The sequence below is a fragment of the Brachyistius frenatus genome, unplaced genomic scaffold (assembly GCF_029030835.1).
Source record: "Brachyistius frenatus isolate BFR_SWC_R1_liver_20210118 unplaced genomic scaffold, ASM2903083v1 Contig_269, whole genome shotgun sequence".
Taxonomy (NCBI): Eukaryota; Metazoa; Chordata; class Actinopteri; family Embiotocidae; genus Brachyistius; species Brachyistius frenatus.
The window spans coordinates 150559-175591 of NW_027210868.1; the positions used below are offsets into that span (position 1 = coordinate 150559).

A 25033-nucleotide genomic window follows, 5' to 3' on the forward strand; every position below is an offset into this window, starting at 1 on the left:
AAAAGGAATGGGATGAGGAAACAAAGGGTCGATCATATTATGCTATTCAATCGTCAGTCACAAATAGATAAATAGATAGATAGATAGATAGATACTGTATTAATCACATTCTATACAATAAAACAAGATAAATAATATTAAATAAAGATAAATAATATTGAATAAACTAACCTAAACAAAACCTAAACCTAAACAACAGTGCAATGAATTAGAATAAAACAACAAACAAAACAGCAGCGCAAGGAAGTTATTGCTGTGTGATGGATTTCGCCAGAGGTGATTTATTGTACAGTCTTATTGCGGTCGGCAGGAATGATCTCCTGTATCAGGAATGATCTCCTGCATCTGGAATGATCTCCTGTATCTGGAATGATCTTCTGTATCTGGAATGATCTCCTGTATCAGGAATGATCTTCTGTATCTGGAATGATCTCTTGTATCAGGAATGATCTCCTGTATCTGGAATGATCTCCTGTATCAGGAATGATCTCCTGTATCAGGAATGATCTCCTGTATCTGGAATGATCTTCTGTATCAGGAATGATCTCCTGCATCTGGAATGATCTCCTGTATCTGGAATTATCTCCTGTATCAGGAATGATCTCCTGTATCTGGAATGATCTCCTGTATCAGGAATGATCTCCTGTATCTGGAATGATCTCCTGTATCAGGAATGATCTCCTGCATCTGGAATGATCTCCTGTATCAGGAATGATCTCCTGTATCTGGAATGATCTCCTGTATCAGGAATGATCTCCTGTATCTGGAATGATCTCCTGTATCTGGAATGATCTCCTGTATCTGGAATGATCTCCTGTATCAGGAATGATCTCCTGTATCTGTCCTTGTGACAGCAGCTGGAGGAGTCTTTAGGAGAACGTCCTCCTCTGTCCCTGCAACAGGTGGAGAGGGTGGTCTGGATTATTCAATATGGATAATAGTTTCCTCAGTGTCCTCCTCTCCACCTCCTTTTCCAGACTGTCCAGTTTGCAGCCAATGATGGAGCCGGCCTTCTTCACCAAATAGGATTGCCACAAGCTCTGTGGGAGGAAGAGCACAGACCAAGTTAAATTACTGAGACTGAGATTAGGCTACTGTGGGTCTAAATGTGGACTGGCCCAGAATGGAAAACACCCAGATGGGAAACTTCTGCAGGGTACAATCTAAACTGTGAGAAGGAAGACACTGTTCAGAGGTCCAGCTAAACTGGGGATACTATATTTAATCAACCGTCCATACTTAGACTAGAAATCAGGGAGAAAACTCAGAAACTGCTGGAATTCCTCCATAACTGGTTTGTACCAGTAGATTGAGATTTGTTGCAATGACGTCGTTTGGACGGAAGAGGGCAGCAACGCGCTTTAGCCGCGTCTCGTCTGCCAGACCAACGAAGAAGAAGCAGCAGCAGGTGATGAACGTGATTGGTTTAAAGAAATACAAAGAAGCCGGAGCGTTTCTCCGGATACGAACTTTATGTCTGGGTCGAAGCAGGCAGACATTTCTCCTGCTGTGTCGGTGACTCCAGCGATGGGAGCTTTGTAAAGTCGTACATGCTCTTGGGCCTCGGATGTGGTCGGAAATCACCAGGAAAAGGCTGCAAGCGGAGAAGCTAAATCGCTAGCTTAAAAGAGGGGGCGGGACCTCCAGTGTATATTTTTAGGCGCGCGGAGCCCAGCGGACCTGAGATCTGTGACGTCACAGAGCCCAGCGGACCTGAGCTCTGTGACGTCACAGCGGCCTGCCTCCATCAGCAGGTCAAGAAAGATGGCGGCGGCGGAGGAGAGCAGGTTGAAGCGACGGAATCACAATAACAGCATCTTCAAAGAAGGTAATTAAATACACGTCTAAAAGTGGTGATGAGTTGAAGAGGCGCGCCGCCTCCGGACACCGGACACCGGGCACCGGGCGGTGGTGGAGGCGGCGACCCGCCGGCAGCGGTCCGGTCCGCTCCGTCGAACACCCGAACCACCGGTGCTGAGCCCGTCCGAGTCCGAGGAGATGTCACTGAAAACATGGCACGTTGTCATGATTCGTGGGGCACCGGGCGTGTGTTCGGACGACGTGTCCCCGCGGGTCGGTGGACGTCCTGCAGGGACAGTGTTGTTAGCGGTCCAGCTAACGGAGCAAGCTAACAAACAAACGGTTTAATAAACGTGTTCCCTGAAGTCTGAAGTCAGCCTTCAGCCGGTGAAGTCAGCCTTCAGCCGGTGAAGTCAGCCTTCAGCCGGTGACCGTGGCTCATCGGTGCACACGTTGCAGTGGATAATAGCAGGATTAATAAATGAAGTAACGGACACTTATTTCATTTTAAGACCACCAGCTCTCTGACGTCCTCTGAAACTCTTCACGTGAACCTCCAAACCGACTTCTCCATCTGTGACACCGGTGAGGTGACGTGAGGACAGGACGGGAGGATCAGTGTGAGCAGCAGCATCGGCCTCCTCAGACCTTTGAGATCAGCTGGGCCACTCCTTATGTTTCTGGTCCTTGTTGTGAAAACACACCTGTCTGTCACCATTTCTTGAACACCTCGACCCGTTTCATAGTCAAAAGAGCAACGGACATCTGAGTTATACAATATGTGGTCTTGAAGTTGACATCTGCAGACAGACCCAGTCTGTAATAGTTCCAACTATTATATCGGCACACTGACATGTTGGGACAATTGCTTGTGTCCTTGAAGATTGACAGGCTTGTGTTGACGTCAATCACACACCAGATGTAACGGTTACATTTGAATGCAACTGCTTTGACTGATTTTACTTTTATTTTTTTAAACCCGGAAGCGAACGTGTTTATTTTCCTCTGGAACACAGCAGGAGGTCGTGTTCTTGTGAACGTTGTGTTTCTTGTTGATCTTTTTTTGTTTGGTTTGGATGATGTTTTTTTAGTGAGGAGAGAAACAAACACTGTGATCGCTGCGGTCAAAAACATTCAGATAAATGCAAAAACAACTTTTTCCGAACCTCAAAAGGAGGTCGGACAGCAGATGTTTGATCGGACTGAGCTCGAGTCGATCCGCTCACGACATCCTGCCGTGGACCCTCCCAACACACCGGCGCTGATCGTTTCTACGTTCGTGATGGTTGTGTTTGAAATGGAGCGTTTCCTCTGTGTTGTCCAGAGTTGATCGTTACACACAGCTCACGGCACCGCGAGGGAAGTTAAAGGAAAAATACCAGACGTTGTAATGATAAACCTGCTGCTTGAATATGATCTAATCTTCTCTGTTAGGATCATCAGTGACGACAAATTCTGTAGATTCTGTAGTTTTTGAACATTTTGGGTCATCAGTGTTTCATTAGACTTAGACTTCATTCAATACGATTGATCTGAAATATACGAGGTTTCCTTGATCAATCTAAATATTCATAATACTACAATATCTTCTGGCACATAATGAATCTCCATGGTAATTAATGTGCCACTGCTTTAATGAAACGGAGCCGAGGCTTAATTCAGACAGGATATCGGGAAAATCCCGGCATAATCCCTCATAGCCAGGCTTTGAGAAACTGGTTGTTGTTGTTGTTACTACATCAATTCAAATCGTGACATTACAAACTTTACATTTTCTGTCTCGGCTGACTTGAGACTCGGACCAGAACCAGCATGTTGGGAGGGTCACTGTCAGGATTTAGTGAGCGACAGATAGATTTAGATTATCTATTTATCTGTCTATCGATCGATCGATCTATTTATCTATTGACATATAGATATAGATATAATTATTTAAATGTATTTTTGGGGCATCAAAACATAGTGAAAGCTTCAGGCCTGACTGAATGTGATCAGAAACACTCTGCTAGATTACACAAGAAATACAAAGCTGTAATAATGAGATTTTAAAATAGAAGTTGACACACAAAGCGAGCCACCTGTTAAAGACCATCGTTGGCAAAAGCAGTCGTGATTCTGAACGTGTCAGAACAAGCAACAAGAAGAAGAATGAACATTTGGTTGATTTGTTTTGTATGTTGTGTTGCAGCCTAACAGCATCTTGAGGCCCGGTTATGAACAGATTATTGACAGACAGCCGTCACGCATTAGTAGCGGAGAAGCCTTTTTTTCCTTGAGGCAGCTCATGTGCTCGTCCAGAGGACATTGGGACGATTCATGGTCCCAAAGGCATCCCAAGAACCACCGTGTGCATCCATTGCTGCTGCCTGCAGAGCGTTGCATGTCCTGACCTGAATAACCACGCTGAGCTCCTTCCCACGAGGCCGGGCTGGTCAGGCCTGCTCGGTTCGCTGAGTTGTCACGGGAACAGTGTCTTTCTGAGGATGGAGTAGTAGCAGCGCGGGTGACGCAAGCACCTTCGAGATATTTTGTCATGCCCTGTTGGGAAGTTTAAGTGCACTCCAACGAGAAGGGAAATGATTGTATAGCTTACCTGGGAGACGTCTCGAGGTTTAACCCAATAAACGGACATTTTTAGGATCATTTCACGAGCTTCACTTTTAAACTCAAGTCTTTGTCATTCTAAGATCACCACATCTTTTCACCACAACTTCTGTATCATTGCACATGAACGATCTATCTGTCTTCATAACGTGATGATTTCAGTGTACTAACAACGGTCATCATTACAACGCTGCGCACTGTCTAGTGAATGTGTGTTTCTTTACTGCATTTATTGGCATTCATTGAACAAAGTCATTTTGTCAACCACCCATGTGCAGTAAAATCACACGACACAAATACACCGACCCAGAAGGTGTGTGTGCCTCCAACCCGTCCAAACATCCCGTGTCCATCCACTCTCCTTTCAAAACACTGCTGCCTATTATATCGGCACACTTGACATGTTGGGACAACTCGTCTTGGTTTGACCCCCGGCTCACTGTTTCTGAGGTACGACTGCACTACATCATGTTTGTCACATTTACCTAAGTGACGTTTCAACAACTATCAGTAACGTTAGTTTGTTTTTTAAATTTAGTTGTCCCCAAAATCTATCTTCAAAGAAGACATTTAAAAAAAATAGTTGCATTGCAAATAGAAGAAAGTTGTGGATTTAGGGCCCAAGTCACATTGAAGAGTTATTAGAACCAGACTAGAGTCTCCTGGTCAACTAGTAATCTCTGGATTAAGATAAGTTGACTAGTTGTCACATGTTTATGATATAATTTTAATAATTTAAATGTATGTATTTTTTGGGGCATCACAAAGTACTTTATATTCCTAAAATGCAGCTAATAAGTGACATTGTTAACACAGAAGTACAAAACAGCATTAATGAGCCTTTTAATATATGAAGTTGATAAGCAGATGCATGAAGTGAGCTGCCTGTTGATGGAAAAGAGGGATAATGACTCTGAATGTGTCAGAACAACTTGTTTTGTTCCTCTAAAGTATTAGTCCAGTGATTCCTGGCTTTCTTTGGTGAACACACGCTTCACCAGATGTTTTCATTTCATGTAATATTATCATTTAATGGTGAAGATGGCGTGTGATGCATCTCGGGCCGAAAGAGGACCCCGGGCAGGTCCAACATATCCGGGTGAACCGGTGCACTTTTATCCAGCAGTAATACATTAGCAGTGAGCAGCGATTAACATTCACTAAATGTGAAGGTCGTGTAAGTCAAATGTCACTTAACTGAGAAAATATCATTTCATATTTTAAATAAGCAGTGGTGGAACTTAGCAAAGTACATTTATTTATGTACGTGGTTCTCACAGACAACACTGATATAAATATATGATGATCTTTTTGTTTTGCTGTAGTTATTAAAATCAGCACAACCATAAACATTTACAGCAGTAAAATGCATTTTAGACGTTAATGCAGCTGTTCTCTCGACCTCGTGACGGCGGTAGGTTTGTTATTCGACTTGTGTGAGATTGAAAGTAAAAGCAGTTGGCTGCTGCTTAATGTTTTAACAGAGGCAAATCCAGTTTGTTGAGAAGAGCTCGCCGTGGAAACACTCGGCTCTTTTTCTGTCTCTGCTCTGCAGTGCTTCTTTTCACGTGTTTTGCAGTCACCTTTTTATGCAGATGTTTTAATATCGAACGGGTCGCGTGTCCAAATCGCACAGAAGGCACAATCCCAGCAACACACCTACTGAGGTAGAAACAGGTGGGACGAACGGTTGTGGAGATGTGCGGACAGACAAGGACATTTATGAATCTACTGTATATAGAGAGATATGGTTTGCCCTATAGTGTCTGGGTCAAAGCCACTCGCATTATAATAACAGCCAGGGAGCGACGCCTTTGCCTGAGAGTGATCTTTGATCTGCTGCTGAAGTTCAGAGTATTATGGGCCGACTGACTGCTCCTGGGAAAGAACAAATCAAGTTCAGTAAACTCGTCAATTAGAAAGTCTCGATGTTAGTTGATGAATTGATTTGATGAAGTGCCTTTTCCTGCTCTCTGCTTCCTGATGAAGGCAAAAAGCTCCAAAAACAGTGAAGCGTGTCCTCCTGAAATACCTCGATGCCATGAGGGCAGAGCTGAGGATCAGTGGAGCGTACTGCTGCCATACAAGGAGAGCTGAAAGCTTTCCTGGTCTCCGGGTTATAACGGACTCTGACCAACAGCTCTGTCTATTTACTGTAAAGCTGCAGCGCTGCCGTCCTCTGACCAACTCACTGACGGGAACTTTTTCCATCCAGCAGCTGATTGATCCCTGTGGGAAAAACTGGGCCTTCGTGACTACAGTCAAACTGTAGATAAGAAATACGACTGTGTGAAAGAAGCTCCATTTCATTTTAAGATGTCTTTGTTTTGTTTTAAACATGTTTTTATTCTGACGAGGGAGCGGAGTTGGAAGGATTTGTTGATTCCCTTCAGTTGACTGAAACAATGCTTCATTTCTCCTGAAAAGTGCTGAAATTAAATGCAGATTTCAGAAAAAGAGGTGATGTTGTGACCGTGGAGGGGAGACACTGTGTTTTAGGACTTTATCTGCAGACCAGACACAACGTCACCAGACAGATCCATGTCATTACCCTCCGCCATCCCATAATTACGTTGCCTCGTGGAAGTGGAGTCGCACCCTCTGAGCTCCATGGATGTCTTTTACCACCTCCTCATGAACTCTCCTTCTCATCTTTCCTCGACCTCATGACCTTTTCCACTGAAAATTGTTTATACGGAAAGAAAAACTTCCAAAAAGATACAAGCAACCAGACAGAAAATGGATATTTATTTACAAGCCACCATACTCGTGGACGAATGTCCTCTGCACAGATGTGATGAAATGTGAGCTTTTTGGAAAGTCACATCAGCTTCGTATTCAGACGTTTTCCAAGAAGAGAACATGGTACGGCTGAGAGCTGGAGGCTCGCTTCCTTTTTGTTGAAGCAGTTTGCTGTCTGCGGTACAGAGAGAGCCAGATTAGAAAGAGCATTAGAGCTGCTTCCCGTACTGCCTCGTCATATGTTAGTCAGACAGACGGTTCCTCTGCTCATTACTGTACATAGATGTCCTATACGGTGTGTACGCTGCTCTGAAGAGTCCTTCTGGTGCTGATGGTCACAGAAACCTCCTGACATGGCGGCCTTCGTGAGCGCAAAGAACCCTTTTCAAATGCACGCCACATTTTTTCAGGGCACAATCTGATGCCGAGGCCGTCCACGCATAATGAAGTGAAACGATGTCCACTGTCAGTCGCAGGTCCTCGTTCCTTCAACAGAGTACCGACCCAAAACACAGCGACAATCACTCAAGATACACAAACAGTTCCCACAGAAGAATTCTACTTCCTGTTACTGATACTGTCTATGTACGCAAAACGTAGTAAGTCTCTCTCTCTGTCTCTCTCTCTCTCTCTTTGTCTTTCTCTCTTTCTCTCTCTCTCTCTCTTTCTCTCTCTGGAGGTCCATCTGAAAATAATCCCTCATTCATTAGAAAAGAAGATTCAAGAACACCTGTTTTTGGGGGCGTGTCTGTTTGATTGACAGGCCTGTGGTGCAGTCAGGTTACAGCTATCGGTGGGCGGGACGTAGTATCGTCAGGTTTCCAATCAGATCGGTCACATCCACCTCTGGCTCCTCCCCCAGCTCGTCCAAATATGGTCACTTCCTGCTCCAAACCGCTCCGAACTAGTAAAGATGGTGACTGACCTCACTGATGGTTGATGACATCACTGCTGCTTACCCGTGGTGTTTTCTCCAGGGGTTAAAGTAGACGGTAGGACTGAGAACACATGAACTCTTAGCTGCACACCTGCCCTGCGCCCCCCCCCCTCAGAGGAGGAGGCTACGAACCACTTCCAAATGAAGAGGCCAGGGAAACATCATGGAGCATTCACCAGTAGGGTTGCAGCGATATACCAGAATAAACAGAACTATTATACGTGCTCTCATCATTAGTGTATGGCTACTGATCGAGGGAAAACGTTTAAAGCTCCACTACAGGCATGTTTTAAATATGATAAATCTCTACTTTAAATACTAATTTGTGTTTGACGGATTGAATGGTCCATATTTTGATCATATTTCCCCTCTCAGGTGGCCGCGGGTTCACGTCAGATACATCTCAGATAAGGCGTGAAGAAGAGGACGATGACCTGCTGGAGGACGAGGGGGAAGAGGAGGAGGAGGTAGGCGTGGCCCGGCCGGTGCAGATTGTGGTGGCGGACGAGGAGGAGCACTCGTTCTCACTGCAGGAGGAGGCGCTGGAGAAGCTGCTGCTCCAGGAGGAGGTGCAGGACCTCCACGTGGTGGTCGTCTCGGTGGCCGGAGCGTTCCGCAAGGGAAAGTCCTTCCTGCTGGACTTCATGCTGCGCTACATGTACAAACAGGTACGCTGTCCACTGAAGACCTGTTCACATAACGGGGGGTCGGTTGTGATGGTGACTGATAGCAGCTCGGCCTCCGTGGCATGAAGGCTCAGTAAAGCCTGGACTTCATCCTCAGTTCGTCTCAGTCGTTTGTTTTTCATCTTTCGTGGCTGTTTGCTCACTCTGGGTTTTTGGAAATGCCGGTTGCTTGTGCTTCATTGGCTCACGTGTTTCACCAGTCAATGCACACTTGCGTCAACACAAGAGCTAAAAAAAAGTAGCACAGAACACAGTTACAGGAACTTGGAAGTCCTCTGTGAGGACACAATAACAGAAGAACTTCCTCCCTCAGTTCTTACAGCTTTGAAAAAGTCCCGAGCCTCTTTCACTGAAACTCCTTTGACTTGACTGTTGTTGTGGTTAACGTCCTGTCAGCTGCTGTCAGTATCAAACCCTGCAATAGGAGCTGAATCCAGTTCAGGTTTTGCTCTGTGGTGAGATGACGGGGTGTAGAGGAGGCGGAGTCTCTGAGGATGTGAGATCTGCCCTCTGACCAACGAGGGTAAAGCACCGAGGAACGTTCTGGAGGGTTTCATCAAGCTGTAAAGAGGATTTGAGGCCGGCACAACGCCGGCTCTGTGGCTCGGCCTCCACAAAACGCACTCGTGCTCATTCCACACATAAAGGACTTCTTATTGCATAGAATAAGCTGCGTCCCCATAGGTCAGTCGGTGGTCGGGTTGCTGTTCACAACACGTCTACACGAGTCTCGAGGAAAGACTTTGGAAAGTGACATCCAGTTTTTTTCAGCACCTGAAGTGTGGAGTTTGTTTCATGTTTTAGCTGACTGTCTTCGGTGCATGTTACATGCAACATGTCATTCGTATCCTAGAAACAATACAGCACATCTCACTTTTTTTTTGTTGTATTAGCTCTTTTTTTTTTAATCAGTCCAGTAGGATTCATGTTATTTTTAATTATGAGTCAGAATTCCTTTATATCAGATATTTCTGTTTGGTTATTTTATACATGTAATCTACATGTGTTCATATTGTGGAGCAATTCATTCTCAAAATATAAAACTTTTTGTTAGTGATCTTCGTTTCCATGGCAACACACGGGGTATGACTAACAACTGGAAAACAATCAGTCACGTCAGTAGACTCTTATGTAACGTATGTAATGTTTCCTACTCCAGGAAGTAGTCCAACCCTTAGCAACCACCTAGCAACAGAGAGGATTTCTAGTCTCCAACTGAATAAACACAGAACATAGAAACACTAAACTGATCAGCTAGTTCAGTCTGGTTGGAACAAAGATATCTGATGGACAATGATATCTGATGAACAAAGATATCTGAGGAACAAAGATATCTGAGGAACAAAGATATCTAATGAACAAAGATATCTGATGAACAAAGATATCTGATGAACAAAGATATCTAATGAACAAAGATATCTGATGAACAAAGATATCTGATGAACAAAGATATCTGATGAACAAAGATATCCATGTTCTCATGTGTTTTTAACATTTTAGCTCCGTGTCATGTGTTCAAACCAAACCGGTCCAGCTAGCCTCCTCTAGGACTGTAAGTGCGTGACTATCCGTGGTGTTACGGTACGGGTGCTCGGAGCGACCAAAAAGGACCAAAAGAGACCCGACTTCACCAAATGGGTCATTTAATAGATCTATAACAAGTAGAAACTACATTATATTACATATTAGATGAAACTCTATTCTAATTCTATATTCCATTGAGGAGGTGGAGGGATATTTCTAGTGATGAGCAGGATGTGATGTCATGATGATTTGTTCCAGATGTTCAGTTGACCAATCAGATCTCTGGGGCGGAGCTACTGGTTGTATAATATCAGTTTGCCAATGTATCAGAAAACCATTAAAAAAAAAAAACACAAAAAAAACCCGGCATTACAACTTCCTACAGCCCAAGTTGGTAACATCAGATGTCTTTGTCTGATCAGCTGTGTAATATCTCAAAACATTCCCAAAAGGAACAAATTCTTCCACCTGGACTCGTGTGTCCACACTGATCGAGAGGAGGGAGTCCGAGAGAACCGAAGAAAAGTTGCCCTTCACTTGTTAAAATATGCCATAATTATATCCAAAATGGGTTTCTGCTGAGACTTCAAAAGTACACGTGACTCCAAATGAAAGGACTAAAATGGTTAAACATTTTTTTTCCTTTAACGGGTATGGGTATAACTTGGGCATTGAAAATATGGCGAAAGGTTTTGTTTATGTCAGTTTTATGTAATGTTGCTGATGTGATGATCTTTTCTATTTTTTGCTGGGAACCATTAGCGTGAAAAATAGACGAGACACCAACACTCATCGCACGGCAGCAGGCGTGATGCGCGTCTCACTCGGCCTTTTTGGCTGCGACCGCCACCCACACGTGTTCCCCAGAGACTGTTTGGCTTCATCAGTAAAATATCTGACTAATAGATTGAGGTATAATATTTCTATAATTAATGAATCTTTCATTTTAGCTCAGTAGTATTTGCTGATAAATGTTCCCTCTGATTTTTGATTATCAGGTCGTCCGTCCGTCCCGTTCTCGTTAACACAACATCTCAAGAACGTTTTGAGGGAATCTCCTCAAAGTTGGCGCAAATGTTCAATTAGACTCGATAATAAACTGCCAAGAATTTGGCGGTCGACGGTGAAGTCACTGTGACTTCCTAAAATACATCTTTGTGGCTCAAATATTAATGTCGCAATACCACACAAACCAATCAATCAATCAATCAAACTTTATTTATACAGCACTTTTCATACATTTTGGTGCAGTTCAAAGTGCTTTACAGATGATTAACATGGCCAATAATAAGACATGCAGAAAAAAATTCATATATTTGAGAACTAATTAAAAGGAAAATAAGAATGTAAAAACCACTGAGACAAATGCACGCAAGATGATAGCGATAAATGAAATCTAGAAGATAAATTAAAAGCTAAAATGATAATAAGAGTAATAAAATGGAGTGAAATAAGAACTAGAAACTAAAAATGAGTATACAAGATGAGGACAATCCATTGAAAAGATGAAAAGTTACAGTTATTCAGAAGGTTTGATAAAACACTAGATAGGAGAGATGAGAGGAATTAAAAGTATGTGAAAGTAACTAAACAGATGATGAAAGGTGTGAAGGAAATGAATAAAGAAAAGCACATGTATAGAAGGAAACTTTGAAAAGTCAGTATAATAAAGTTAAGATATGTCTTAACTTAAAGCCATTAAAAGCAAGGCTGAAGAGGTGGATTTTCAATTTTCCATTTGGAAAGTTCAACACTGCCGGCAGCTTGCCGATCCTCCGGCAGTCTGTTGCAGCGACGCAGATAAAAGCTGACTCGGCAGAAGTTTTAGTCCTTCGTGGAGGAACGACTAAAAGACCTGAGGGGTCGAACTGGTTCAGAGTCTGTCAGCAGACATGAGATGGTGTCCCATCAGATAGAGCGAAGTGACTCTGCAGCAGAAAGGGAGGTTGTGACTCTCTTTAACATGATGGTGTAAATGTTCTGGGGTGTCTGTCGGGCTGAACATGTGTGAAGCGTCCACGCTTTAGCCCACATAGCTGAGCTCCACCATGTTATGTGAACAATAGCAAATTCATACTCAACACACCAGTAGCTCGAGCTACTCGACAATTCACTACATATGAGATTAACACTGAAGTAACCTGCAACTTGACTTGTGGGTGGAGCCATACAACCTGTGGGCGGAGCCATACAACCCGTGGGCGGTAATCCTAGTTGTCCAGGTCGTTGGTCCCGACAGCAGTCAGACTTTACAAAGCCAGCACATCATAATGTAGCTCTGCATGTGTCCGTGTCACCGGACTCTTTTCACCATCACTACATCACGGCTACTTCTATATATATATTATATGTTATATCATATTTAATAGAATGTGTTTATTACATGTGTATATATGTTTTTATATACCTCATACATTTTATACAGTTATCTTTCTGTACATTTATACTATACTGTATGATATATATATTCATAGACGCTATGCACATCACTCATAAATCAATCCATACCACTGATGAGCAATATACAATATATCCTCAACAATTACAATTAGCAATATATCTTTTATCACCTACGCACAATAATACCCTTTTAAAAAAATTTTTTTTTTTAAAATTCTACATTCAGAAATATTCATACTGACTGTATAAGCCAAAGGTATATTTATTTATTTTGTGTATATAGCTCATGTGTTATATTATATATTAAATTGGTCTTTTTTGTTTAAAAAATTTTCTAAAACAAATCTTTTTATTCTATTTTTCTTTTATGCATATTTGTCATTTTTTTCCTTTGTACACTTATCTTTTTTTTTACCTGTATTCTTAAACTGCAGTGACGATTAAATTTCTCCACTACGGGATCTTTTCTTTTCTTTTCTGGACTTTTCTTTTCTTATCGCTATCTGGCACACTTTAGCTGTTATGGTAGGTAGGTATTTACTTTATTAATCCCCGAGGGGAAATTTTTTGATATGTTATGATCATGAAACAGGTATTAAACTGGGCATTAAGAAGATATTAATGTGTCAAATGGAACCTTAAAACCTTCCACGTGTCATGACACTGTGGGTTTTCGGATAGAATCAGTATGTAATATCAAACGGGGACAGTTTTCTAAGCTGGCTCTCCTGTTGTGATCTTCCAGACGTCCAATTTGTGGGTCGGCAGTGAGGAGGAGCCGCTGACCGGCTTCACCTGGCGGGGAGGCTGCGAGAGGGAGACCACGGGCATCCTGGCCTGGAGCGAGGTGTTTGTGGTGGAGAAACCAGATGGCAGCAAGGTCCGTGCACGTGCCAGTTACAAAACCTGCATTCACAGCACTTCCTGAACGGTTTATTTCCTGCTTTGAAGCATGTTTTCCATCTTTTCCGAGGCTGTATAACATGTGCCCGGGGTAATCCCACTTAATTGCACGGTATAATCTCTTTGTAGTTGGAGCTGTTGGACTGAAATGAATGTGGTGTTTTATTTGTTTGTTTTTGTTTTGCAGGTTGCAGTTCTACTAATCGACACACAGGGGGCGTTTGACAGCCAGTCGACCATCAAAGACTGCGCCACACTGTTTGCCTTGAGCACCATGACGAGCTCTGTTCAGGTCTGTTTCTGATGTATGCTCACATCGTTGACATTTATTAATCGGGGCACATCGGAGGCTCATTAATTCAGTGTAACATGTAGAAATGATGACCTCATCACATCATTGTGGTCAGATTTTTCATCCAATCAGGATTTGAGTTCTGTGTTTGGTGGAATGAAGGTTTCTGTCTGATGTTGCTGAGTGATTGACAGGTAGCAGTGTGGGCTTCTTGTGTGTATTACAGGTGTACAATCTGTCCCAGAACGTCCAGGAAGACGACCTGCAGCACCTTCAGGTCAGTATCGGACTCCAAATAAAATTTAAAAAAGGTTCACCAGACGAAGCCATGTTTTTATAATTTATATATTTTATAGTGTCTTGTTGTTGTTCTCATAAATCTAATCATAGATCCATCACGTATGTAATGGCACAAAGCTGATGCAATCCAAAGCAAGTTTAATAGCACAAAATAATCTCCTGTCGTTTGTTATTCTGGGTTGTTTGGTTCAGATTGATTTAAAAAAAAAGAAAAAAAAAAAAGGCAATTTGACCAATTTAACATTTAAAAAGTGAACTGAATTTTTCCAGGTTTGGACACTTTGTTGGAGTCGGTCCATTTTGTCCTCTTGGTAATCGTCAGATATTTTCATCCTTTTACCTTCAGCTCCTGATAATGAAGCGTGTTACTGTGTTTAATGTCAGCGCAGCTTCACCTTTATTTTTAATCTAAAAGGTTTATTTGTTAAACATATTTTGAAGATTCCATTCAATTCAGTTTTCTTTATATAATCTAATCACAACATGAGTCCCGTCAGGGCACTAACATGGTGAGGTCGTAACAGCAGGACCTGCGGTGAGAGAGGAGCTCCATGTTTGGTGTTGGGTGATGTGTTGTGGAGACAGCAGCTCAGACCGGGAGCCTGACAGATATCTCTCACCGTGGACTTTCTCTTCCATCTTTGGTTCCAACTGCTCATCACCGTCCATCAAAGACTGCCGGAGAGGCTCGATCCCTTTTTGGATTCTTGTTTTGGTGCCGTGTTGTGTCGTTCTCTCCTCCTCACCACAGTTTAATAACACCCACACAGTTCTGCAGGACTTTCTCAGGAAAACCTTGAACAGAAATCTTTGGAAAGATTTGGAGATTCTTATAACTTGTAATTCTTGAAACCCGGCAGTAAACATCAGAGAAGCCAACTTCTGCCCAGTTCGTCTATATTCCAAATAAAAAAGGATCTTCTATCTTGCTGTGTAGCAGCAAACTGCTTCCTGACGATGTGTGTTTAGAGATTAAAACCGGCAGGATAAAGTTCGCTCAATTAGCTTTTATTGAACTTGTATAAACAGTTCAGTTGAAATGGTTGCTTCTTCTCCTCAGCTCTTCACAGAGTATGGACGACTTGCCATGGAAGAAGTCTACGAAAAGCCCTTCCAGGTCTGCTGTGCCCCTTTCATTATCCTCCAAATACTCTGTTTGGTTTGCAGAGACTTGGTTTATGATAATCAGGACCTTCTAAAAAGACTCGTTGAATGATTCAAAGATTAACAAAGATAAAGATGTAAGAAGTGGATTTACTGGTACCATATCTAATCCTGGTCCAAACTCCAGCAGCACTTGTTGTTCTTCACGATCAGACTACATGGACAGGACAAGTCTCCATAACAAAACTCCAGCAACACTTGATAAAGTGTTGCTGTTATGGAGACTTGTCCTGTCCATGTAGTCTGATCGTGGATGAGTGAACTGAATGTGTCCCTCTAAACAGACTCTGATGTTCCTGATCCGAGACTGGAGTTACCCCTACGAACATCCGTACGGCCTGGAGGGAGGCCAGAGCTTCCTGGAGAAACGGCTGCAGGTGAGTTCCTCCACTCTGGCTTCTCTCTTCTTTAAACATCACAACTTAACAGCAGACAGACGTACAACACCTGCTCAGGTTAGCCCAGAGACTGGAAGCAGGCACCATCTGCTCACTCAATTTTTACAAGTCATGCTGCAGGTTAACTTGTTTTAAGTCCTGCCTGGTGTTCATGAGTTCTCCTCGGTGTTCAGGTGAAGCAGAACCAACACGAGGAGCTGCAGAACGTCCGCAAACACATTCACTCTTGCTTCTCCAACATCGACTGCTTCCTGCTGCCGCACCCGGGCCTCAGGGTGGCCACCAACCCGCACTTTGACGGCCGGCTCAGAGGTACGACACCGACACGGGCACGGGAGCTCATCAGCCGGTCCAAATAACGGGTCCACTGAAGGGAACAGCAGTCTTCATCTCAGCTGCACATTAAATACTAAAACTGCATGTTGTGTTTGAAAGGGGAAAAAAAAGATAAGCTGAGCAGCACCGACCAGTGAAACTGTTTATCAAGTGCCAAATCTCAACATGCATCATCTCAAAGCACAAAACAGTGAAGTCAAGGCCTCATATTAACATAGAGGGATGACTAACAATTCAACAATTCACTCATAAGCAAGTATTTGGTGACAAACACTCTTTGAACGGGAAGAAACCTCGATGACCTTAATGAACAGTTTGAACAACAGCAGACTGAATTACAAAGTGGTGTTTCAGCTCCAGGAAATAGATTTACTTCCAGTGTAGTTTATCAGATCATTTACTTCCAGTGTAGTTTATCAGATCATTTACTTCCAGTGTAGTTTATCAGATCATTTACTTCCAGTGTGGTTTATCAGATCATTTACTTCCAGTGTAGTTTATCAGATCATTTACTTCCAGTGTAGTTTATCAGATCATTTACTTCCAGTGTGGTTTTCAGATCATTTACTTCCAGTGTGGTTTTCAGATCATTTACTTCCAGTGTAGTTTTCAGATCATTTACTTCCAGTGTAGTTTATCAGATCATTTACTTCCAGTGTAGTTTATCAGATCATTTACTTCCAGTGTAGTTTATCAGATCATTTACTTCCAGCGTAGTTCATCAGATCATTTACTTCCAGCGTAGTTCATCAGATCATTTACTTCCAGCGTAGTTTATCAGATCATTTACTTCCAGCGTAGTTCATCAGATCATTTACTTCCAGCGTAGTTCATCAGATCATTTACTTCCAGTGTGGTTTATCAGATCATTTACTTCCAGCGTAGTTCATCAGATCATTTACTTCCAGCGTAGTTCATCAGATCATTTACTTCCAGCGTGGTTTATCAGATCATTTACTTCCAGCGTGGTTTATCAGATCATTTACTTCCAGCGTAGTTTATCAGATCATTTACTTCCAGCGTGGTTTATCAGATCATTTACTTCCAGCGTAGTTTATCAGATCATTTACTTCCAGCGTAGTTTATCAGATCATTTACTTCCCTTCCGCCCCTGATTGAGTTGTCTGCCTGTTTTTAACTCTTCAACCTTTAGTGGAACTTATTGATTTTGTTTTAATCAATGTGTGTGTGTGTGTGTGTGTGTGTGTGTGTGTGTGTGTGTGTGTGTGTGTGTGTGTGTGTGTGTGTGTGTGTGTGTGTGTGTGTGTGTGTGTGTGTGTGTGTGTGTGTGTGTGTGTGTGTGTCAGATATCGATGAGGAGTTCAAGAAGGAGCTGGTGAACCTCGTCCCGAAGCTGCTCTCTCCAGAGAACCTGGTGGAAAAAGAAATCGGAGGAATGAAGATCACCTGCAGAGACCTGCTGCACTACTTCAAGGTGACTTGAGCTCTTTTCCCAGAGAAGAGCACGTTAACATTCATTTGATTGGTCAACTTTTCCTCCCATTTATAAACTGAAACCCACAAACTAGCTAGTGGACCTTGAGTTCTGCAACTTTTCTTTTTCCTTCCGTGGTTGTTAAACTAAAGTTTACGTATGTGTTTGTTTGCTTTTGTTTTTTTTACCACCTTGCTGTCTTTCGGGTGCCATCTTTGTTGTGTTAGATTTCAGCTGTCTGTGTTTTCAGGCCTACATGAAGATCTACCAGGGGGAGGAGCTTCCTCATCCCAAGTCCATGCTGCAGGTCAGTCCAGCTACTGAAGCTCCGTCTGGTAGACGGTGAACATCACGGTCTGTGAAACGATAAAGAAGACTGCAGCTATATTATCAGCTTGTGAAGTCTAAAATAAACTTTTTACCTCTTAAAATGGTTTCTAAGTTAAGTAAATCTTGTAAATATTCATCATCTTCTCCTCGCTCTGTTACCAAGGCAACAGCTGAAGCAAATAATCTAGCAGCTGTGGCAGGAGCCAAAGATGTGTACAACAAAAGCATGGAGCAGGTAAACCTTTTCCCTCGGCGCTGCCGGTCCACGTTCGTCTCACAGTGAATGTATTTATTGTGACCCGTCTCGTTCCCCGTCTCGTTCTTCGTCTCGTTCCCCGTCTCGTTCCCCGTCTCGTTCTTCGTCTCGTTCTCCGTCTCGTTCCCCGTCTCGTTCTTCGTCTCGTTCTCCATCTCGTTCCTCGTCTCGTTCCCCGTCTCGTTCCCCGTATCGTTCTTCGTCTCGTTCTCCGTCTCGTTCCTCGTCTCGTTCCCCGTCTCGTTCCCCGTCTCGTTCTTCGTCTCGTTCTCCGTCTCGTTCTCCGTCTCGTTCCCCGTCTCGTTCCCCGTCTCGTTCCCCGTCTCGTTCTTCGTCTCGTTCCCCGTCTCATTCCTCGTCTCGTTCTTTGTCTCAGGTCTGCGGCGGAGACAAACCGTACATTTCCCCGACGGAGCTGGATCGCCGTCACGCGGAGCTGCTGCAGGCGTCAGTGCGCCACTTCCGCTCCATCAAGAAGATGGGCGGCGAGGACTTCTGCCGACGCTACCAGGAGCAGCTGGAGGCGGAGCTCGGAGAGGTCTTCGCCAACTTCTGCAAGCACAACGACGGCAAGAACATCTTCTACGCGGCGCGGACGCCCGCCACGCTGTTCGCCGTCATGTTCGTCATGTACGTGGTGTCGCTGGTCACCGGCTTCGTGGGCATCAACTCGGTGGCCACGCTGTGCAACCTGGTGATGGGAGCCACTCTGACGGCGCTCTGCGTCTGGGCTTACGTCAAATACTCGGGGGAGTTTCGAGAGGTGGGCGGAGTCATCGACCAGGTGGCTGAAACCCTCTGGGAACAGGTGAGAGGACGAGACTTGCAGGCGGTGCTCTTTAATGTCTCCATTTTCTTCTTTAGTCTCCATGGAAACGTCAAGTCGTCTTCACCTGTCTGGCTTCATTCACATGTTAATAAGGTGGTTTCCAAAAACAGTCTGACTTTATTGAGAGCTGAAGAAGAGCACCTCCATCTAAATATATGTCTTCTCTAACAACATTGAAGTGTGTGTAACATCCTCTCAGCCCTGGACCTCAGAAACTTTATCAATAACAGGAAATTCTGACTCAACACTGCCTTTTTATTTTTAAACCTAATTTCACTTAAATGCCACATTTCTGGCATCGTTCATATTCTCTTCTCTTCTCAACCTTTCTCTTTATTTTGTCTCTCAATGCTTCCAGAGGACTCCACGAAAGGTGAGACCACAACACCCACATGGGTTCATTTTGTTTTAATCAACTTTAGGCCAAATATATCAGAGCGGCATGCCCCGCCCCCTTTTTTGGTGTTACAAAACTAAACTATTAGAAAGAGTTAAATGCGTTTACAAATGACCCACAAACACCAGGAAGGGTAAATAAATGTCCGCTCTGCCTGTGATGGATCAAACGGTTTCATTTGATCCGTCCTGAGTCCTCAGTGGTCAGACGTCTCCTTCACCTCAGAGTCTCCAGGTGAGCAAATTACCAGGGAATTATTTTATTTTTCGGTCCTGCTCTACATAATATTCTGCCATCTGACGGAGCTCCATTAATACCTGCAGCGTCCCTTCAGTCGTCCTTCTACAGACTGGTCCATAGAGACCTTCGATCAGGATCTTTATTAGGACACGACAGAGAAACAAATCGGAGATACGAGGTTTTCACATTGTTGGTGAAACTACATCAACTCTTCAGCATGACGTTATTTAAAGTGGTTGGTTTAAAGCAGCAGTTTGGAGAGAAGTCTTCCTCCGGTTCTCCGTTGCTGGGTGTGTTTCCCCCCAGAAAGGGGCGTGGCCATATGAGAGCCCGCCCCGGATGATGACATGCCGCTCTGATCTTTGGCGTTATTTTGGCACATTTAGTGTTTTTGATACAGTTTTGTGTTGACTTTAAAATGAGGTGCATCGTTTGGCTCTCCACTTGCACCATGTTTGCTCCCCCGCTGGTAAAAGAAGGGTTTTTGGGGGGGGAGTGTGCAAATTTCAAATGATCTGAGTTCTTTGTTGACCCGACATCTACCTCCTCTTCCTCTTCCTCTTCCTCTCTCTCCTCTCCCTCCTCTTCTTCCAGGTTTTCTTCAAACTCTTCGAGGTGGTTCAGCGTAGAATCCCGTTGGGGAGTCTGATCCCGGTTCCTCGTCCTCGTCTCGCCTCCAACAACAACGTCAAGAAGAAAAACTAGCTGTGCGCCTTGTTGGCGCTGCCATGTATATCCCCCCCCCCCCCCCACCTCCTGCTGGGGTTTGAAACTACGGTTTGAGATGTATAAATGAGTTTTTGTTGTGACTGTAGATAAGCATTAGGTTGACGGACTCGCTGTAGATGTGGACGAAGCGTTCGATGTATTTTATTTATTGGAGGGACGAAGCGTTGTTCTGTCGTCCCAGCTGTGTCCACTTCCACGTTAATCATTCCCATTCATGTGACTGACTGAATGAAGAGCATGACCACAGACACACCCCTCCTCCCCCCGACCCCCCTCTTGTCTGCGTCAGGTTGGTTTCTGTTGCTAGGCGGTTGTCAGGAGGAGGAGCTGCAACCAAAGTTTCCAGCTTTACTCTTGAGGCTCTGAGACGGAGCGGAGCGACTTCCAGCAGCTTCCTCTACTCTCCCAGAATCAGGAAACAGCACACCAGCAGTTTTCTGGGCAAATCCAAGCTTTATGGAACAGTTTGGCTTCAGTCGGTTACCGGATGAAAAATAGACAAACAGCTGAGAGGCTTACAGAAAGTCAAAAAGTCAAATCTTCCAACTTTTATATCCATTAAAATCCTCATAAATCTCTGAGGACAAACAATAAATAACACAGATTGATTCAACTATTCCCAAATAATCAGTGTGTTTATTGAGTGTATTAAACGGAGGACACAAAAACACACTGATTTCTGGGTAAAAGAATTAAAGCTGCAGATATGTTGGAGGGTGATGTGTTCACATGATGAGGTCACTTCCTGTCAGTGTGATTCTGATTTCCTGCTTTACATAATAAGAGTCCTGACATGTTGGAGTTATATCTGTTGGTGTACTGAGGGAAGTGTTTCATCTGGAGCACATCACTGCTTAATGTGGTCACATGACCTCCGTACAGGAAACGTGACGTGGGATGAGGTCAAAACTTCTCAGATTTGCTTCTGTGATTTTATGTTTTGACTTTTTAACCAGAAACAGAAATATTTTAAAGCAGAAACAGTATTTGGGGGTTGAAAACATTAATGTTTGTTCGTGCTTCCCCGTTTGTCAAAAGTAAACCGAAACCTTTTTTTTCTTTTTTCTTTTATCGAGCAGGAGATCATAGATGATGTTTTTCTGCCCAAAAAGAAAAAAACATTTTCAGACGGTTACGTTGTGACTTCCTGTTGCAGGCTGGAAATCTGCTTTTAAATGTCCAGTTTTGTCCGAGGCAAACATGACATCTTTTAGAAATCCAACAAACTGCTTGATATCAGACACAAAAAACTACTGTGGAAACCTTTATGACTAAAAAGCATGAATGATACACTTGTGTTGACTGAAAAGGACGAGCGCCCTGATTTCTAAACCTTCCTCTGCTGCTGCTGTGACTGGAAGCTCCTCAGAACCACTGATTGTTCAACAATGTTCAAAAAGTCCATTTCAAGTAATACATTTGGCCATCTGAACACATAAATTAGAAGAATTGAAAAGTTCCCTCAATCATTCATGTGGATTTACACATTTAAAATGTTTTCACTTGGACAGTTCATTTATCAAACCATTGTTTTTATTCAAGAAATGTTTAAATCTATTTTTTTATCTAATCGGCAAAATGGCAGAAAATAGGAAAACGATCTGTCAGTCAAAAAACACCTCGGCCATTAAAAACGATTAAAAAATCCAAACATTAAACTAACTTTCACGTAAAAGTATAAATCCTCATATTTCAGACCGTGTTTGATCTTTTTACCCCAAAAATGACAAATAATGATTTTTCTAAAACGGTCACGGGGTGATTTTTGCAGCTGTAAGTCACATGAAGAGTCAGTGTGCTTCAGAACCAGCTGTCATTCAGTTTGTGACAGAAGAACCGACATGTGTTTTATTTAAAGAAGTGTTGGTATATTTCTGGAGTTTTGTTTTTTTACTGTTCATGAGGAGCTGCGAAGTCGGTCTGACTCTGGGAAAGTAGAAGAACGAAAGATAAACCGGCTTCAGTTGTGTAAAAGCACCGACGCGTCGCGCTGACCGGACGAGCGACAGATGGAAGAAGACGTCGGTGATTGAGATCAGTAAGAACCTCCAGAGTTTCTCTTCTCAATGACTTCAACGTGGTTTGGAAACCCAGCGAGCCCGTTGGGTTCTGATGGTTCTGAACATCACGTCACAGCTGGAATCAGGGATGAACAGGAAGTGAACAGATGTCTCTCTCCGTCTCTGAACTTCACCCACTGATGAAGATGTTTCGCAAAATGTTTCATTTTCCCGTAATTCTTCGTATATTCTGTGAGATTATTATTTATTTTTTTGTTATCAGGCTTTTAAACATTTCCATATTTTAAAGGTCCAGTTTGAAGTGTTTAAAGGGGGGTTGTTTGAGGTGCTTGGACGTGCTGCTGTGGAAAAACATCAATATCACTTTAACTGCCATTATATTTACAGTATTTCAACTTTTTTACGTTGCCGACGGCGACCTGAAGCCGGCACCTGTTTCTGTGAAGCCACCACGCTCATTTGCCAAAACCATTTTCATTTTCCCTCCAGAACCCGGTTGGTTTGGATCCGACCTGCTGTGTCGCGCTCTAAAACGGGTTTTGTTTGTTTGAAGGTGTCCTCGGACCCCCGGATCTCGTCCACAGCAGCATGTCGCTGAGCTTCTCCAAACTAGGGAGGTGCTGCCCCCTAGCTGCTGGATCAGGAACTCACATGACCCCACTTTAACCTGCTGGTTGGAGCTGAAGCTCTCAGTCCTCCCGGCCCGACTGCTGCTGTTTGACAGAATAAAGCTTTTTTTAATTTGTTCATCTTCGACCTGTAGGTCATTTTGAGTCTGTTTTTAAACTCGAGCGTCATCCCCCCTCCTCCTCCTCCTCCTCCTGCTCCTCCTCTTTAGCTGATGGATTGAGCCATCTCCTGTTTTTAAAGCACCAGATGTTTTATAGTCAAACACGGAAACCTTTTAATCAACACGTATTTCTGCTGTTGTATCATCCACACAATATGAACACTTTAAGATGCGTCTTGTTTCCACTTTTGAAGCCAAAATCCACAAATCCGATTTGAGAGAAGTTCGTTCCAAACCAGCTACTGTTGACGAAGCTTCAGCTTCTGATGAGTGAAGCACAATGTGGAAGTGCAATACCACGGAGAGCCACTAGGGGCCGGCTCCAAAAAGCCTCTCGTTCGATCTCTGACGTAAAACAAAGTCAATACGGTCTCGTTTGCTAAATTCACTCATTCTGATTCGCTCTCTGGGGCTCCGTCTGATAATAATTTCATAAACAATGAAGGATTAGGCCTCGGAGAGTGCTGTTTATCAGAACGGAGGTTTACGAACAAACGAGTGACGTCGTGGTCGGCCGACCTCCATCAGGGTTCAAAGGTCAGCGCGGCGGCAGTTCGCTGAATCATATTTTCCTTATTTCATCACTCCATCCACAGTAACTTCACTGTGTGCGCGTTTTGGTTTTGTACAATTTAGGTTTTTGGTTTTGCTTTTTACATCCACACGTAGGGCATGTGAAATATATACATATATAAATATCAATTTTCTAGACCTTTTTGTAGCTGAAAGAACAACGGTTGGTGATCGACTAGATTCAGCTCACTGGATGTAAAGGAATGCTTTCGTGATTTGTGGATATGTCTAACAAATTCCTTTTATATACATATATATATACACGTATATATATATATGTAAATTTAATCTTACATAAGCACTGCGATTCCACCCCCTGCTGGCACAATGTTTTTAATCTGGTTCTTCTTTTTTCTTTTTTTGTCTTCTGTTGCATTTTAAAGTTTTTGTTAATTTATTTTTCAATACAATATTAAACCAAACTCCTACAACACAGATTGGTGTTATCTTTTCCTTTCTGCGATTTTTCTGGATGGACATTTTCATTTTTAGCCATCAGTGGAGGGAACCAGTGACGTGTTCATGCTGAGGTTAATTCTAGGTGGGCAGGATCAACAGCAAAATGCAAAAACTTTACTCAATCAATTTAGATTTTCTTGTAAAATATACATTAAAAGCACGTACTGGCAGAAATATATATTTTTTAAATAAATAAATTGACACAAAACAGTAAAATATATCAACAAGTTTTACACATTTCCAAATTAACCTCTGTTACTGAAGGTACAGACCCATAAAACTACCGGTTCCTGTCTGAAGATGTTCTCTTCCCTGGAGCCTTTGAGCAACAACTGCAGCTGAGTTTTTGTGTCTCTTTAATGGAAGCACACAAGTCCGTTTTGAAAACATGTTTTCTGCACTGCAATCAAAAAATATTTTGCAAGTAAAAACAGGAACTCGCCAAAAAAAAAAAAATGATGTAAGTTGCAAACAAATGAGAGTTTGAGAAAACCAGCGTCTTCATCATGTCACAAAAACCTCTGATTGCAGATCAGGACTCTTTGGTGGAAGCTGAAACAGTTCAAACTTTGATCCGGCAACAGGAGGAGACTCGCTGGGTTTTATTTGGATTTAATCATGACGTTCTCTAAACATCATTCAGAGATCCTGAGCTCCATCTTTGTGAACTAACGTGTGAATGAGCTTCTTTTCTTCGACAGCCGGCCGACCTGACGACGACGATGCTGAAGATAATCGTGCCTTCGACACAGAGACTGAAAGGCCTGAGTTGGAGTTGGTTGCTGCATCAGGAGACTCATTCTCTTCATGAGGAAACATAAAGCATCCATTAGCCTCCATTAAGGCTCATCTCACTCTGTTCTCCACGTCCTTCCGTCTGATGCTTCC

At 43.1% G+C, this 25033-nt stretch overlaps 1 protein-coding gene across 2 annotated transcripts; it reads left to right on the forward strand.

The window, feature by feature from the left end:
• The first annotated feature begins 1406 nt into the window (after positions 1-1406).
• Positions 1407-24119, forward strand: LOC138634597 (atlastin-2-like). 2 transcript variants are annotated; one of them, XM_069721626.1, is made up of 14 exons: positions 1407-1828; positions 8459-8751; positions 13439-13573; positions 13784-13888; positions 14115-14165; positions 15249-15305; positions 15637-15729; positions 15924-16062; positions 17394-17521; positions 17772-17828; positions 18015-18086; positions 18484-18915; positions 19295-19309; positions 20168-24119. In XM_069721626.1, exons 1-14 carry the CDS (start codon positions 1765-1767, stop codon positions 20276-20278), a joined length of 1752 nt encoding a protein of 583 aa, XP_069577727.1. In that variant the 5' UTR covers positions 1407-1764; the 3' UTR covers positions 20279-24119. The 2 variants fall into 2 exon arrangements, with proteins under 2 accessions (XP_069577727.1, XP_069577728.1); XM_069721627.1 differs by lacking the exon at positions 19295-19309.
• Positions 24120-25033: the final 914 nt, after the last annotated feature.